The 13,905-nt window shown below is 37.2% G+C and overlaps 2 protein-coding genes across 8 annotated transcripts in view; both read right to left on the reverse strand.

Annotated features, from left to right (window-relative positions):
* The window catches only part of CATSPERT (catsper channel auxiliary subunit tau), a 178,326-nt gene extending 177,747 nt beyond the window's left edge, over positions 1-579 (reverse strand). The window contains 1 exon segment of the mRNA XM_040475854.1: positions 298-579. Within this exon segment, the coding sequence (XP_040331788.1) occupies positions 298-510 (213 nt within the window). The 5' untranslated portion in view covers positions 511-579.
* A 6,361-nt stretch (positions 580-6,940) lies between these two features.
* Positions 6,941-13,905, reverse strand: part of MPP4 (MAGUK p55 scaffold protein 4) — a 68,261-nt gene continuing 61,296 nt past the window's right edge. For 6 of the 7 annotated variants that reach the window (XM_040475862.1, XM_040475863.1, XM_040475864.1 and 3 more), the window contains 6 exons: positions 13,214-13,337; positions 12,726-12,917; positions 11,249-11,322; positions 10,497-10,590; positions 9,551-9,672; positions 6,941-7,575 (listed from right to left, as the gene is read on the reverse strand). In XM_040475862.1, coding sequence (XP_040331796.1) covers positions 7,508-7,575; positions 9,551-9,672; positions 10,497-10,590; positions 11,249-11,322; positions 12,726-12,917; positions 13,214-13,337 — 674 coding nt within the window. In that variant the 3' untranslated portion in view covers positions 6,941-7,507. Of the gene's footprint in view, positions 7,576-9,550; positions 9,673-10,350; positions 10,377-10,496; positions 10,591-11,248; positions 11,323-12,725; positions 12,918-13,213; positions 13,338-13,905 lie in introns of all 7 variants that reach the window. The other variant, XR_005790465.1, reaches the window with a different exon arrangement.

Here is a 13,905-nt window from a genome sequence, read left to right on the forward strand (position 1 = left end):
AGCACTTTGTATCACCATCTCCCTCAGATCTTCATACGACCCTATAAGTAAGGGGGATTGTCATAAGTATTACCTAAATTGTCTTAATTTAATAGTTAATAAAACGAGACTGTGATCTGTTAAATAATCGTCAACTTCCCACAAATAAGCACTTCCTCAGGTATTAACACCTTCCAACTTAGGGCAGGTCTCCCTCCCTCCCATCTGCATGCACTGAGCCCTCTGTCCTTCCCCAGTCCTCTCGGACTGAATTTACCAGGTAGAAAACAGACTCCCCCGGCCCGGGCCCCCACTCACATTCAGCAGCCGGTACCCAGTGCCCTCCTTGTTCTCTTCCTTGGGCAGATAACCAGTCTTAGGCTCCTGGAAGTTACGAGCCGGAGAAGATGCCAACCCTTTTTTGTCCATGGTTTCCACGTTGACATGACGACTCCTGGGAAGCATAGGGGCTGTGTACAGGGAATGGACCCGCCCGCCGCGGTTATCAGCTGCTTTGGAAACCTTAGCCATCCCTTGGTGCGGCTCTATTCCCCCATGCTCTGCGGGTGGGTCTGCGCCTAACCGCCTGCCTGCTACTGAGCATGCGCAGCCCACTCGCCCCACCCCCCCCCCCCCCCGCGCATGCGCATGCGTACACACCCTGTGACCGCACATTGCCCTGATAGAGCAGTCTTTAGGAAAGTGTGAGCTTCAAGAGCTGGAGGGTCAGCTGCAAGCACTTACCTAAGCCATTTAGGTCTCCCTTACAAGGGAGGCATAGCATGCTGGTGGACAGCAAGGCTTCTCAGCTGTGTGATTGAACACCATAGTTCATTTTCTTATCTGCCCCTCAAACCATTATAAGCCTCTTTTCCCTAAACCAGTTACTTCTGGGAGATTTACAATATCAATAACCACTTCCTTACACTGTCCCCTGAGCTCCAGATGTTATGTTTCCAACAGTCTACTTGGACGTCTTTACTGTCCTATACACTCATAACACATGTTAATTAATATTCTTCTTCCCTCTGAGACCTCTAGTATGTTCCAAACTCATTTAATGTAGCAATACCATAGCCACAAAAGCTTAAAACTTCAGACATATTTTTTAGCTTTAACCCTAAATATTAGAACCCTACTGTTCCTCTTTATGGCATCTAGTTTACGATACCTCACATACACAACTGCAATGGTTTACTCATGGATCTCCCAGCCTGCTGTCATCCACCCTTTACACTTCTCAATATTAATGCAGTTTACCTTTAAAAACAAACAAAACCAACAAATAAAAATAAAACAAGCAACAGAAATTTTCAGAGCTTTTTTTGTTAGCCATAGATTCGAATTCCTTAATATGGAAACCAAGGGCATTCAAAATACACTCTGCTACCTCAGGATCCTTATTTATTGGTATTCTACTTGAGATCTATTTTTGTTTTATTCAGGGGCCAGCTCAAACTCCAGCTTTCAGTTAAATCGTATAACCCCATGCACATATTCTCAAAGCAGAATTAACTGTTGTCTCTAAGCTACAACTTGGCATATCACGACTAGTGGGCTCACACTAATAGAATTAGTTAATTTCAAAAGATAGAGTTCAATGGGGGCAGGAACCTGATTCTCATCTTGTACTCCTCAGGGCTCATGGCACAAGAACCGAAAGCTCTTGATACACATTTGTTGTCATTTGGGGTCTGTGCTGTGTTGTACTTAATCATTGTGCCAATGAGACTTGCTGCCCAGCAGCACACTATGACTTCTTTAGGGTTCATGTAATAATACAACATAAAAAGTATCTAATCTGGGGCTCTGGGGTGGCTCAGTTGATTAAGCATCCAGCTCTTGGTTTTGGCTCAGGTAATAATCTCCTGGTTCATGAGTATGAGCCTTGTGTCCAGCTCTGTGCTGACAGTGCAGATCCTGCTTGGAATTCTCTCTTTTTCTCTGTCTCTGCCCTCCCCTGCTCACAGGCTTATGTGCTCGCGCACGCGCTCTCTCTCTCAAAATAAAGAAATAAACTTTAAAAAATATATATCTAACCTAAATCTAGTCAAACCTCTAGACCTAACCTTCTGTCTACAGGAAATTCAGGAGATAGAGAACAAATTGAATGATGCTCTTAGGAAAAAATCAAACAAATGCAAAATGTAGGTGGGACATTCCAAAACAAAATGGTTTGGATTCTTTAAGTTACAGCCACTCTAGAAAAGTTTGACAATTTCTTAAAAAAACTAAACATGTAACTACCATACAATCTAGCAATTGCACTCCTGAGAAGTTTCCCAGAGAAACAAAAACTTACATTCACACAAAAACCCACACACAAATGTTCATAGCAGCTTTATTCATAATAGCCAAAAAATGAAATCAACTCATGTTTTTCAACTGGTAAATGATTAAACAAGCACCTATCTTGGAATACAAATTAGCAATGAAAAGAGATGAATACACAACTTGGATGAATTTCCTGGGCAGAAAAAAGCTAATCCCAAAAGATTACATACTGTATGATTCATTTATAACATTCTTGAAATGACAAAATGTTATAAATAGAAGACAGATTAGCGGTTGCCAGGGGTTGGAGTTAGAGGTGCAGAGATGGGGAAATAGGTGTGGTTATAAAAGGGCAACAATGAAAGACTCCTGTGGTTTTTGGAAGTGTTCAGTATCTTTTAAAAAATTTTTTTTGTTAATGTTTATTTATTTTTGAGAGAGAGAGAGAGAGCATCAGTCGGGGAGGGACAGAGAGAGACAGGGAGACACAGAATCTGAAGCAGGCTCCTGGCTCTGAGCTTCAGCACAGAGCTTGAACTCACGAACCATGAGATCATGACCTGAGCCAAAGTCGGAAGCTCAACTGACTGAGCCACCAAGCACCCTGGAACTGTTCGATATCTTGACTATGTGGTAGATACACAAACCTACCCAATTGGTAACATTGTATTAATACACACACACACACACACACACACACACACACAGCGGTACAAGTAAAACTAGAGAAATTTAAATAAGATCAGTGGGTTTTATCAATGTCAATATTCTGGATATGATATACTACAGTTTTGTAAAATGTTATTTAGAGACACTGGCAAAGTGTACAAAGGATTTCTCTGTATTATTTCTCAAGTATGCATGAATCTACATTTATCTCAGGAAATTTTTCAATTAAAAACGTCATGGGGGAGAGAAAAAAATGTAAGAAGACCATTTAAAACTAAGATAAAACATCCAAATGAAATGTGCAAACCTTGACTACATCTTGAGAGACAGCTGGGGAAATTTGAGGATGCACTATTTTCCAGCTATTTCAACAAGATGTGCTTGGAGGATTCACGTTTACATATTCTGGTGAAGTGACATGATGTTAGCAACTTTCAAAAGATTTAGCAAGAAAACAAGGGTGTATAAAGAAAGATAAAACAAATGAGCAAATGTGGCAAAATTTTAACAACTATTAAACCTAGGTTGATCTACATTACAGTTGCTACAATTATCCTGGTCTTTCAACATTTTTACATTTGATAGTTTCCAAATAAAAAGCTCTCAGAGTTCACTCATTCATATGGTCTTTTCCTTGTCCCCCATCTTTACCGGTAGAAATCCAGCCATCCTATAAAGGACATGCTCACACGCAACCTTACCCACAATACTTTCCTAGATTCTTTAACTCCTATGCCTACCTATGACTTTTGACTAGATAATAAGCCTCTAGAAAGCAGGTACTAGGTTTTGCTCATTTTCTCATTTTTTTGTCCTTTCACAATTGTAGCAATTTGATTGAAATCACATCATCTATCACAAGCCAAGCTTTATGTTTCATAATAGATTACAGATGGTGTATGTAGGCCAGAGGTCCCAAGTGCTGGCTAGTCTACTAGCTATATCACAATCACCTGGGGAATCTTTTTCTAAAAAGTTTTCCAGGCACCGCCTCAGACCTACTGAATCTGAATCTCTGGAGATGGGCCTAGAAGTCTATGTCTTGTTCTGCTCATGGGGAGTGGGGAGAGGCCACTCCAATTACTGAATGTATTGCACCCAAAAAAGCAACAAAAGCCTCATTGGGGATCTTGCCTATTGACACCTCAGAAACTCCACTAAGCCACTCTACCCACACTCAATACAGGGTGAAAAGTGAGAAAAAAGATGACTTTGAGCCAATTATGGAGACATATTAGCAGTGAACTTCCTCAAAGTTTCCCAATCATCATGGCCAAAGGTTTTTTGATAGGCTTGTACAGGTCCACCAGCTGCTCAGGAAATACGTACTTGCTAGGGTGATTGGGAAATTTGAAGTCCGGGTCATAATTCCCAGACCTGAGGAATTTAAAGGCAACTATGCCAGTGCCAGTTACACTACTACGGACCTAGCCAGCTTTCTGAGTTGCATTCCATAGCTGCTCTGGGGCGTCTTTATTCTCTAGGATGTTAGGAGCAAAACTCCCTTCAACCTGGTATTAACTTTCTGTTGCTGCCATAACAAACTACCACAAATTTAGCAGATTAAATAACACACATTTGCTATCTTAACATTCTGTATGTCAGAAGTCTGACATGGGTCTCACTGGGCTAAAATTAAGGTGTCAGCAGGGTTTAATTCCTTCGTGGAAGTTCTAGGGGAAGATCTGTTTTGTTGCTCATTGGGATCTTAACAAAATTCAGTTCCTTAAAGATGTAGGACTGAGCCCACATACATTTACTGGCAGGCTGTCAACCAAGGACCATTCTCAGCTACTAGAGATCACCCATATTGCTTGGCTTGTAGCCCCTTCCTCCTTCAAAATGAGCAACATAACTCTCTGCCCTTCTTCCATTGTCATCTCACTCTCTGACCACATAAAGGATAAGTTCTCTGCTTTTAAGGACTCATGTGATTACACTGGGCCCAACCAGATACTCCAGGACAATTTCCCTATTTCAGGGTTAAACGACCTTAATCACATCTGCAAAATCCCTTTTGCCAATGTAACATTCCAGGATCAAGAGATGAACATCTTTGGGGAATATTATCCAGCCTACCACAATCCCTTACACTGGTTTTCTCATATTTCCTTGATGGCATTTGTTCAGGTGTGTTAAGTTTTAGAGCTAATGAACGACCTCCCTGAAGTTTGCTGACAGGGGGGATCACGAACTTCTGCACCACCAGCCTGTTGCCAGCATAACCATTCCGGATCACAGCAAAAGCTGGAACTGGCAGGATGACTTCAGAATTGCCAGCAGACTCACAATTCTGTGTCAGCACAGGGAATCCCCTTTTCAGCAGCTCCAGTCTCCCAGGCAAGATATTTCTAATATGGTGCTCGCACCAAATTTAGACCTATTCTTAGAGCCATCCACCCCTAGTCAATTGGTCAGTCCTCTTCTGTTCCACAACATTCAGTTGCTTGCTAATCAGGCAGGCCCAACAGCTTTATTGATGTGCTTGATAGCCTTTGAGATATAGCGTCCCATGGAGAGTCTGTCTTGTTATTGTCTTAAGCTCTAGGGTCTCATACCAGTTGAGGCACCAATGAATACGGCTCTGAAGAGACCTTTTTTCCATGCAGGGCACATCTCAAGAGTGGGATTTCCTCATCCAGAGATGTCTGACAGAGAGCTTGAGAAAAGGCGTGGTGATTTCTCCTTCTATTTCTTGTTGCACAAAAAAAGAGGCAGAGGAAAGGGCAGTGTAGAGGTCAACTGAGATCTCTCAGTAAGCTCACAGGTCTCTCATTTATTTCCCTGTATTCTTGTTCCACTCAGCTTCTCTTTTGCTATATGTTTTTTGAAGCTCCCTAAATTATTCTGATGTGCAGCCAGATATGGGAAAACTGGTATGGGTTTTTAAGGGAAAAAAAAAACTTTTATGGTTATAAAACTTTTTTATTGAAGTATAATTAATATACGGTATTATATTAGTTTCAGGTGTACAACAAAAAGGTTCAACAATTCTATACATTACTCAGTGCTTACCACTGTAAGTGTGGTTATCCTCTGTCACCATTTTTACAATTTTATTGACTGTATTCCCTATGCTGTACTTCTTATCCCTGTGACTTATTTTGTAACTGGAAGTTTGCACCTCTTAATCCCCTTCATCTATTTTACCCAGCCTCCCACCCACCTCCCCAGTTTGTTCTCTGTATTTGAGTCTTCTTTTTTTGTATTGTTGTTTCTTAAATTCCACATACAAGTGAAATCATATGGTATTTGTCTTGCTCTGACTTATTTCACTTAGCATTATACCCTCTAGGTCCATCCATGTTTCTACAAATGCCAAGATTTCATTCTTTTTTATGGCTGAGTAATATTCAATTCCATGTTTATACCACAACTTCTTTAGCCTTTCATCTATGGATAGATACTTGGGTTGCTTCCCTATCTTGGTTATTGTAAACAATGCTGCAATAAACACAAGGGGTGCATATATCTTTTTGAATTAGTGTTTTTGTTTTCTTTGGGCAAATACACAGTAGTGGAATTACTGGATCATATGGTAGTTCTATTTTTAATTTTTTGAGGAACCTCCATACTGTTTTCCACAGTGGCTACACCAATTTGCATTCCCACCAACAGCGCACAAGTGTTTCTTTTTCTCCACATCCTCCCCAATGCTTATTATCACTGGTCTCTTTGAATCTAGCCATTCTCACAGATGTAAGGTGACTTTTCATTTGTAGTTTTGATTTGCATTTCCCTGATGATTAATTATGTTGACCAGCTTTTCATGCATCTGTTAGCCATGTGTATGTTTTTGTTGGCAAAATGTCAATTCAGGTCCATTTTTTAAATAGATTATTTGTTTTTTGGTGTTGAGTTGTAGAAGTTCTTTACATATTTTGGATATTAACCCCTTATCAAATATATCAAATATTTGCAAATATCTTCTCCCATTTAGTAGGTTGCCTTTCATTTTGTTGATGGTTTCCTGCGCTATGCAAAAGCTCTTTATTTTGGTGTTGTTCCAATATGAAACTTTTCAAACAGAAGAGGTACATTTTATTAGTCATGAAGGAAAGCATCTTTCAAGCTAAATTACAGTATATTTATTACATGATATATAATCACAACCACCAAGCCAGTTTCAAAAAAGACAAATTTCATATTTTAATTTATTCAGTAAGGAGACATTAAAAATACATAAAGGCCTTTTGACCCCTTCTTCCCTACTCCCTAAATTTTATGTTTAAACCTGATACATATTTTGTAACACTAATGTTTTTTTCTGTATTAGAGCTTTTCAAGGTAATGATTATAAATGCAACTAACTTGAGAGAACAGGAAATAAACACATTCACCTGCTGTTTTGTAGCTCATTACCTCCTTTGTCATTAAGATGATAATGCTAGAGAGATTAATGTTTGGGTATGAATTGCAGATACAATTTTTACATTTTCCATAATCTTGAGAAAATTTTCAGTACTATATAATCAAAAAATCAATTCCAAATACACCTGCACACATCTTATAAAAATACATTTAAAAACAAGAATAGGAAAAATTCTAAATACGGGATCATTATTATTCTGAAGGTGAGCTGGCATCATGAAGAAGCTTTGAGTCCTTTATCTTTTTCAGGATATTCTTCCACATCAGAGGAGAACATCAACTCTGGGAGAGAAAATGAACAGATCTTACTCAAAATGGTTTGCCAGTACCTCAAAAAGAGTTTTACAGCTTAGTTATAAACAGATTCTCAAAATATTGACATATTCAATACACATAAAGAAAACTCTCAAGTACAAATAAGAATTTTTAATAATGAAATCTGATTTAAAAGGTAAGTGAGGAGCACATGAGTGGTTCAGTTAAGCATCCGACTTTTTTTTTAAGTTTATTTATTTATTCTGAGAGACAGAGAGAGAGAGAGAACAGAGGAAGGGCAGAGAGAGAGGGAGAGAGAGAATTCCAAGCAAGCTCCATACTGTCAGCACAGAGCCTGCTTGGAATTCTCCCTTTATCTCTCTCTGCTCCTCCCCTGCTCATGCTGCTCTCTCTCTTTCAAAATAAATAAATAAACTTTTAAAAAATAAATAAAAGGCAAGTAAATGACAAATGTACAAATAGTGCATTTTAAAATGTTTAAATTTTAAATGTACTGTAAACCACTGAAAAATAAAACATATATAATGGAGACAATAACGCTTACCAGAAAATTTAAGTCACTTAGAGAACCTGGGATTATTAAACAGCTAAAAGGTCTAATTCTATAGTGACCATGATAACCTACAACGGAGGGGCAGATGAAGAGCAAGGACTTGGGACTGACACGAGGCATGTGCCCGTTTATCTTAAATGTCTTATCCCATTTAATCACCATAACAACCCAATAAGCAAGTTATTATCATCCTCATTTTATATTTACACTTTTTATCCACATAGAAATAAAAATGTTTTATGACTCACACGGCCCTAAAAGAGAGCAGGATCCCAGAAATCTGCACAAAGCCAGCTCGATCCAGCTTCAATCCCAATCATAGTGTGGGATGTTATTAGTTGACATTTCTACATGTAAACTATTACTTAGCATATAGGTGTGTGATTTATCAAAATATCAAGACATAAAGAAAAAGAAGACCTTAGGAATTTAGTAAAATAAAGTCCTCCAATATAAATATTACATGAAAAATTCCTTGAATGACAAAACTATGCTGAGTGAAAATAGGAAACAGCAAAATACATAAAGCCTCAGACAACTTGTAAATATACTTCAAATACTCCAAAAGGAACAAAGCAACAGAATATTCAGTGAAGGAACATGAGAATTATGATGCAAAAGGTACATTTGTGAATAAGAATATACCAGATTTAGTTTTTACAAATGGAAATATTGCAAAGATTCTCAATTCTTAGACTTCTGAGGTTATAATTAGTTGATCAAATCACAAAGGCTCAGGATATTTAACCAATCAAGAATAAATAACCAAAGTCCAGAAAACATCAAAGAGATTCAAGGGTGAAACTCGGGAACATCTGCTAAAGAAATACAAGTTACACTAGAAATACTAAGCAGTTCCTAAAGCAGTTCTCAAGGGCTATCAGGTTGCTAATATGATTCCCCTTCTCCAGATGTTCCAAAAAGGGTCTGGGGACAATAGATTAGTAAATCTCACTTTCCACCAAGCACACTAAAGCTAGGATTACTACATATTCCATTCGACAATGAAGGGTTAAGAATTTGTGCCGGGTAGAGGAGGTAAGAATGAATATGTCTGATAAAAGCTACATAGATGAAGCATCATTTATTTCAAATTAAGAGATACTTTGATCAGAAGGAGATCAAAAGAAATAAAGAGCAAAGACTCTCTATAAAATACTTGAAGGGTTCCAAGAGAAGAATTACCTCCTAAATATAAATATGTACATGGGCCACAGAAGACTTTCACTAAGTACTCTAGGGCTCCAACTCTCTTAGACTCTCACTGCTTCTCCTGGCATTGTTTCACCACTTTACTGTTACTCTTCTTTCATTGTTTTACTTTAAACACAGCTTTGTTATCAGAATATTATAAGCTATATGCAATAAAAGAAAATTTATAAAGTCAAAAGATTTCATGATATTCTGATACTATTTCTTCTTTAATACCTTCACTAAGATCCATGCCTGGCCTGTAAGACAAAAAAAGCCATGATAGTCCAACCAGAAGGGCCACCACCAGATTCACTACAATCCATGGCTGGAGAACCTGTTCCTCAACTCCTGCTGCCCTAAAGACACACAAACACTCATTAGAAATATCTTCATTTAGGTTCATATATCCAAATATATCTCTTTAAGGAACTTTAAAAAAATTCGTTCTCACCTAAAGAAACAGCAAGCATGAAATAAGTATACAACATATAATTTCCCTATAAAATACACCATATATATATATAAATACACACACACACACACACACACACACACACACACACACACACACACCCATGAGAATAAAGGTTCAAAGGTTACTGAACTCTACCACCAAACAGATTTTCTAGGTTTCCCTTCCATCTACTGTGGTGCTACTCATGTCCCTAGCTACTCTCACAAAAAAGACTGCCCCTCTCAGTTTTGTGAACTTGACTCTCAACTCACCTGTCAGCTTCATGACTGGCCACTGATCTGTGGAGGCTGGTTCTCCTTAGATTGTTCTCTTTCTAGCATTGCTTTTCTAGCAGCATTTCTGACTGCATCCCAGCTACCCACTCCCATCACTATTCTGGAGTATTAGGCCCCTGATTGGGGGCAAAGGTACAAGGCTTCTCCAGTTCATGGTCTATGACTGATCTTACAACCGTAACTTAATAGATTTAAAACAGACTTATAAAAAGAGTACATTTCATTAAAAATGCAATCAAATAGCAATCGTTATCCATTAACCAAGGTAATAGGTATTTTCTTACCATAATTTTGGAAACAAAAACAGGGCCTTCATTATTATTTTTAAATGAAAACATGTAAGAGAGTAGAAGGATAAGAACAGTACCATTACTCCGGTTGTTGCTGTTATTTTACATCAACAATTGCTAATGCTATTGTGAGTTCTTACCAGAGGCTACCATTAACAGAAGAAGGTGTGTAAAGGTGAATTCTGTCACTTGTCATTTGCTGACTCAGAGATAATATAAGAGCAGTAAAGTACACTGAGAAAAAGACAAATGAAATTACTAATGTATTTTTAACAACCCAGTTTATTTTGAACTTATAGATTACTTTAAGGTCAAAACTCTATACTTTGGGGAATGATGACATAAAAGAAATTCATTTGATCAATTTCAATAGGCTGGCTAACCTTATTTTAATTTTCAAGGATATAGATGCAGAAGGGTATTTTGAGATGCTCATTATTTCATCATTAGAAATTATAAGAACCTAAAGGTCTCTTAAGAAATTAAATTACTTACTCAAGGTCTTAAAACTAGTTTTATTAATACTCTCATAATGTAGAACAAAATGTATTCCAAATTATCAAAAAGATATAAAATAGTATTTGTTACTGAAATGCCATGCCAGCTGAATCTGTTTAATATCAAGTAGAAAATACAAAACTGAAACATTACAAAATATAAGACAAATCAAGCTTTTAAAAGCTATCTAGATCAACCTGTACTGGAAAACAATTCTATCAAAATTATGCCTATCATATTTTTTTAATTGCAAATTCCACTGGACATCTATAAGTAATGTTTATAAGTAGCAATAACATAAAATCTTTCTAAAAGTAAAATTAAACTTTTCTTGGTTCAAAATTACAGTGTAATTCAAGTATTACACAATTATCAAATTAAACTATTTACTCACAGAAAGATGCTAAAGCTGTAGGATCCAGGGCAAGAAAATTTCGGATTGCTACTGATGTTTTAGCAAAGTCGATCCTAGAAAATACAAAATCCGCTTGTCACAGTGCATTCGTAAACCTCTCACAAAACTGTACTCTCTTGACTATTATTTTTTTCCTTCTCTATTCTAATGCTACCACATACATTGTCTATTATTAAGCTTTAAGTGGCTACAGTTTATATAAACACACATGAAAGAATATCTTATTTACAAAAGCCACATAAAACATTTAACTAGATTAATATTTAGTCAATATTCTTTTGGAGTTAAGACATTCTTAACAAATTAAATTAAAAATGAACTGCAAAATTTCATTAGATTCTACCTCTTTGTATTACCCATATCATTAGGCTTTAAGTTGTTGTTTTTCTTAAAGAGTTGAATTGTGTTCTCAAAGACATGTTGAACTTCTAGCCCCTTCCCCCTTTTCCTGTGAACATGACCTTATTTGGAAATAGGGTCTTTACAGATGTAATCAAGTTAATATGAGGCCATTAGAATGGGTCCAATACAACTGGCGTCCTTAGAAGGAGAGAAGGGAAGACCATCACGTGACAAAAAAAGCAGAAGTTGGAGTGATGTGCCTATAAACCAAGGAACTCCAAGGATTGCCAGCAACTACTGGAAGCTAAGGAAAGACGTGGAAGAGACTCTTGATCCAGCCCTCCAGAAAGGAACCAACCTGGCCAACACCTTGATTTCAGAATTCTAGCCTCCCAAACTGAGAGGGAATAAATCCCTGTTGCTTTAAGCCACCCAGTTTGTAATACAATTGATCCTTGAATAACACAGGGTTGAACTGCATACGTCCGATTACACGCAGATTTTTTTCAATAAATATAGTGCAGTACTATAAATGTATTTTCCTTATGAGTTTCTTAATAACTTTTGTTTTTTTCTGGCTTAATTTTTTAGAAGAATACAGTATGTAATACATATAACATACAAAATATGTGGTAATCAACTATTTATGTTATTGGTGAGGCTTCTGGTCAACAGTAGGTTATTAGTTAAGTTCTCCGAGGGAGTCAAGACTTATATATCAATTTTTGACTTGCAAGGGGTCAGTACACCCAACCCCTGAGATTTTCAAGGGGCAACTGTACTTTGTTACAGGAAACCTAGGAAACTCATACAATACCCAGAGTCTCACCTATACCTGATTCAGATGATTTGGAAGATGATATTTGGAACTGTTTTCATTGACTATATTTGGAAGAAATTTTAAATTCAGAGTTGATGCTGGAATGGGTTTAGATTTGGGAGATGCTTTTGTTGAGAGTATTCCCACCCTCTCCTGCCCCCCCAAAATGGAAACAGACTGGCTTTTAAAAAGAAAGTCAAATTAATATTAATTCTCTTTTGAAAACTGTCATAGGGACAATGCTCAACATTTCTGAAGAAAAGTTAGAGGGATGTGCAGTCACAATAATCTTACCTGTCAAAAGTTGAAACTGTACTTAGAGCCAAAAGCAAGTAGAGAAGACTCTGGAATGGATATGCTAAGGTCTTATACTGTTGCAGAAGGTTTGAGAGGTTAGAAAGCTGATCTCCTGCCAGAATATATATGAAAACAATATTCCACACAGCACAGCCAGCCAAGAAGCCATGGGAAAAGAGACCAATCATCCTGAATGGAAAAGGGTTTAATTATTACACACGCATTACTAAAGTAGAAAGCTAAAATATTTTTTAAATCTCTTCACATGTAAGAATAAAACTCAACATTTCAAAAAACTAAAACCAAGCTTTTTCTTTTTATCACACTGATAGGCAGATGATTTAACTCCAATTAAATATTTTAAAAAATATACCTATTTACTATTTTAAGTTGTCAATTTTGTTCACAGTATAGAACAATCAAGACTTATTTTAAAAAAAATTATGGAACATCTGTTTTAAGAAAAGTCCAACAAAAGCAGTCACCTGAAAGCCCGGTGCACTGAGAGTGCAACATCTCTGGTAGTCCAGGAAAGCTTCACGTCCATTGACACCTCTATGTTTTCTGTGGTCTTTATCAACTCTGAACGATCAGCAGCCTGGAATCTCCCTAAGAACACATTACACACTTGTCAACAACTAGTAACATTGAACCCTGGCAGGCTGTTTACATTATTTCACACTGTAAGAACCCTCAGACTGAGATTTTTTGGTTTTTCTATCTAAAAACTCTCCCTGATCCAGTCCCGATTTCAGAAGGCTCTTCTCTTTTGGTTGCTTAAATATACCATTTTTTTATCTTTAAGAAAAATAAACAAAGTCCATATATTTCCTTCTCATCCCAAAATAGATGTTAAAGTAACAGTTTTGGAAATCAATTACATTTAATGAAATAATGAACTTTCCACCCAGAACAAAGTCTAGAAACCTTTAACATGACATAATCCAAAATATTCTAATTTTGAGATGTTAGTTTATTAAAGTTCAAATGCCAACACTATAAAGCTAAGTCAATGTTTGAAAACACTTCAAATTTCTTAGGAAAAAATGCCAGTGTGTGTAGCATGGCATTTTGTGATGACAGAGTGGAAAGGGGTTGTTTTATAAACATAAAATTCCTGTGACAAGTATCCGTTCAAGTGTCAGCACCACAACACTGTGTGAGCAGAGCATTATCC

Source organism: Herpailurus yagouaroundi, unplaced genomic scaffold (assembly GCF_014898765.1).
Source record: "Herpailurus yagouaroundi ecotype Mexico unplaced genomic scaffold, PumYag 140, whole genome shotgun sequence".
Lineage (NCBI taxonomy): Eukaryota > Metazoa > Chordata > Mammalia > Carnivora > Felidae > Herpailurus > Herpailurus yagouaroundi.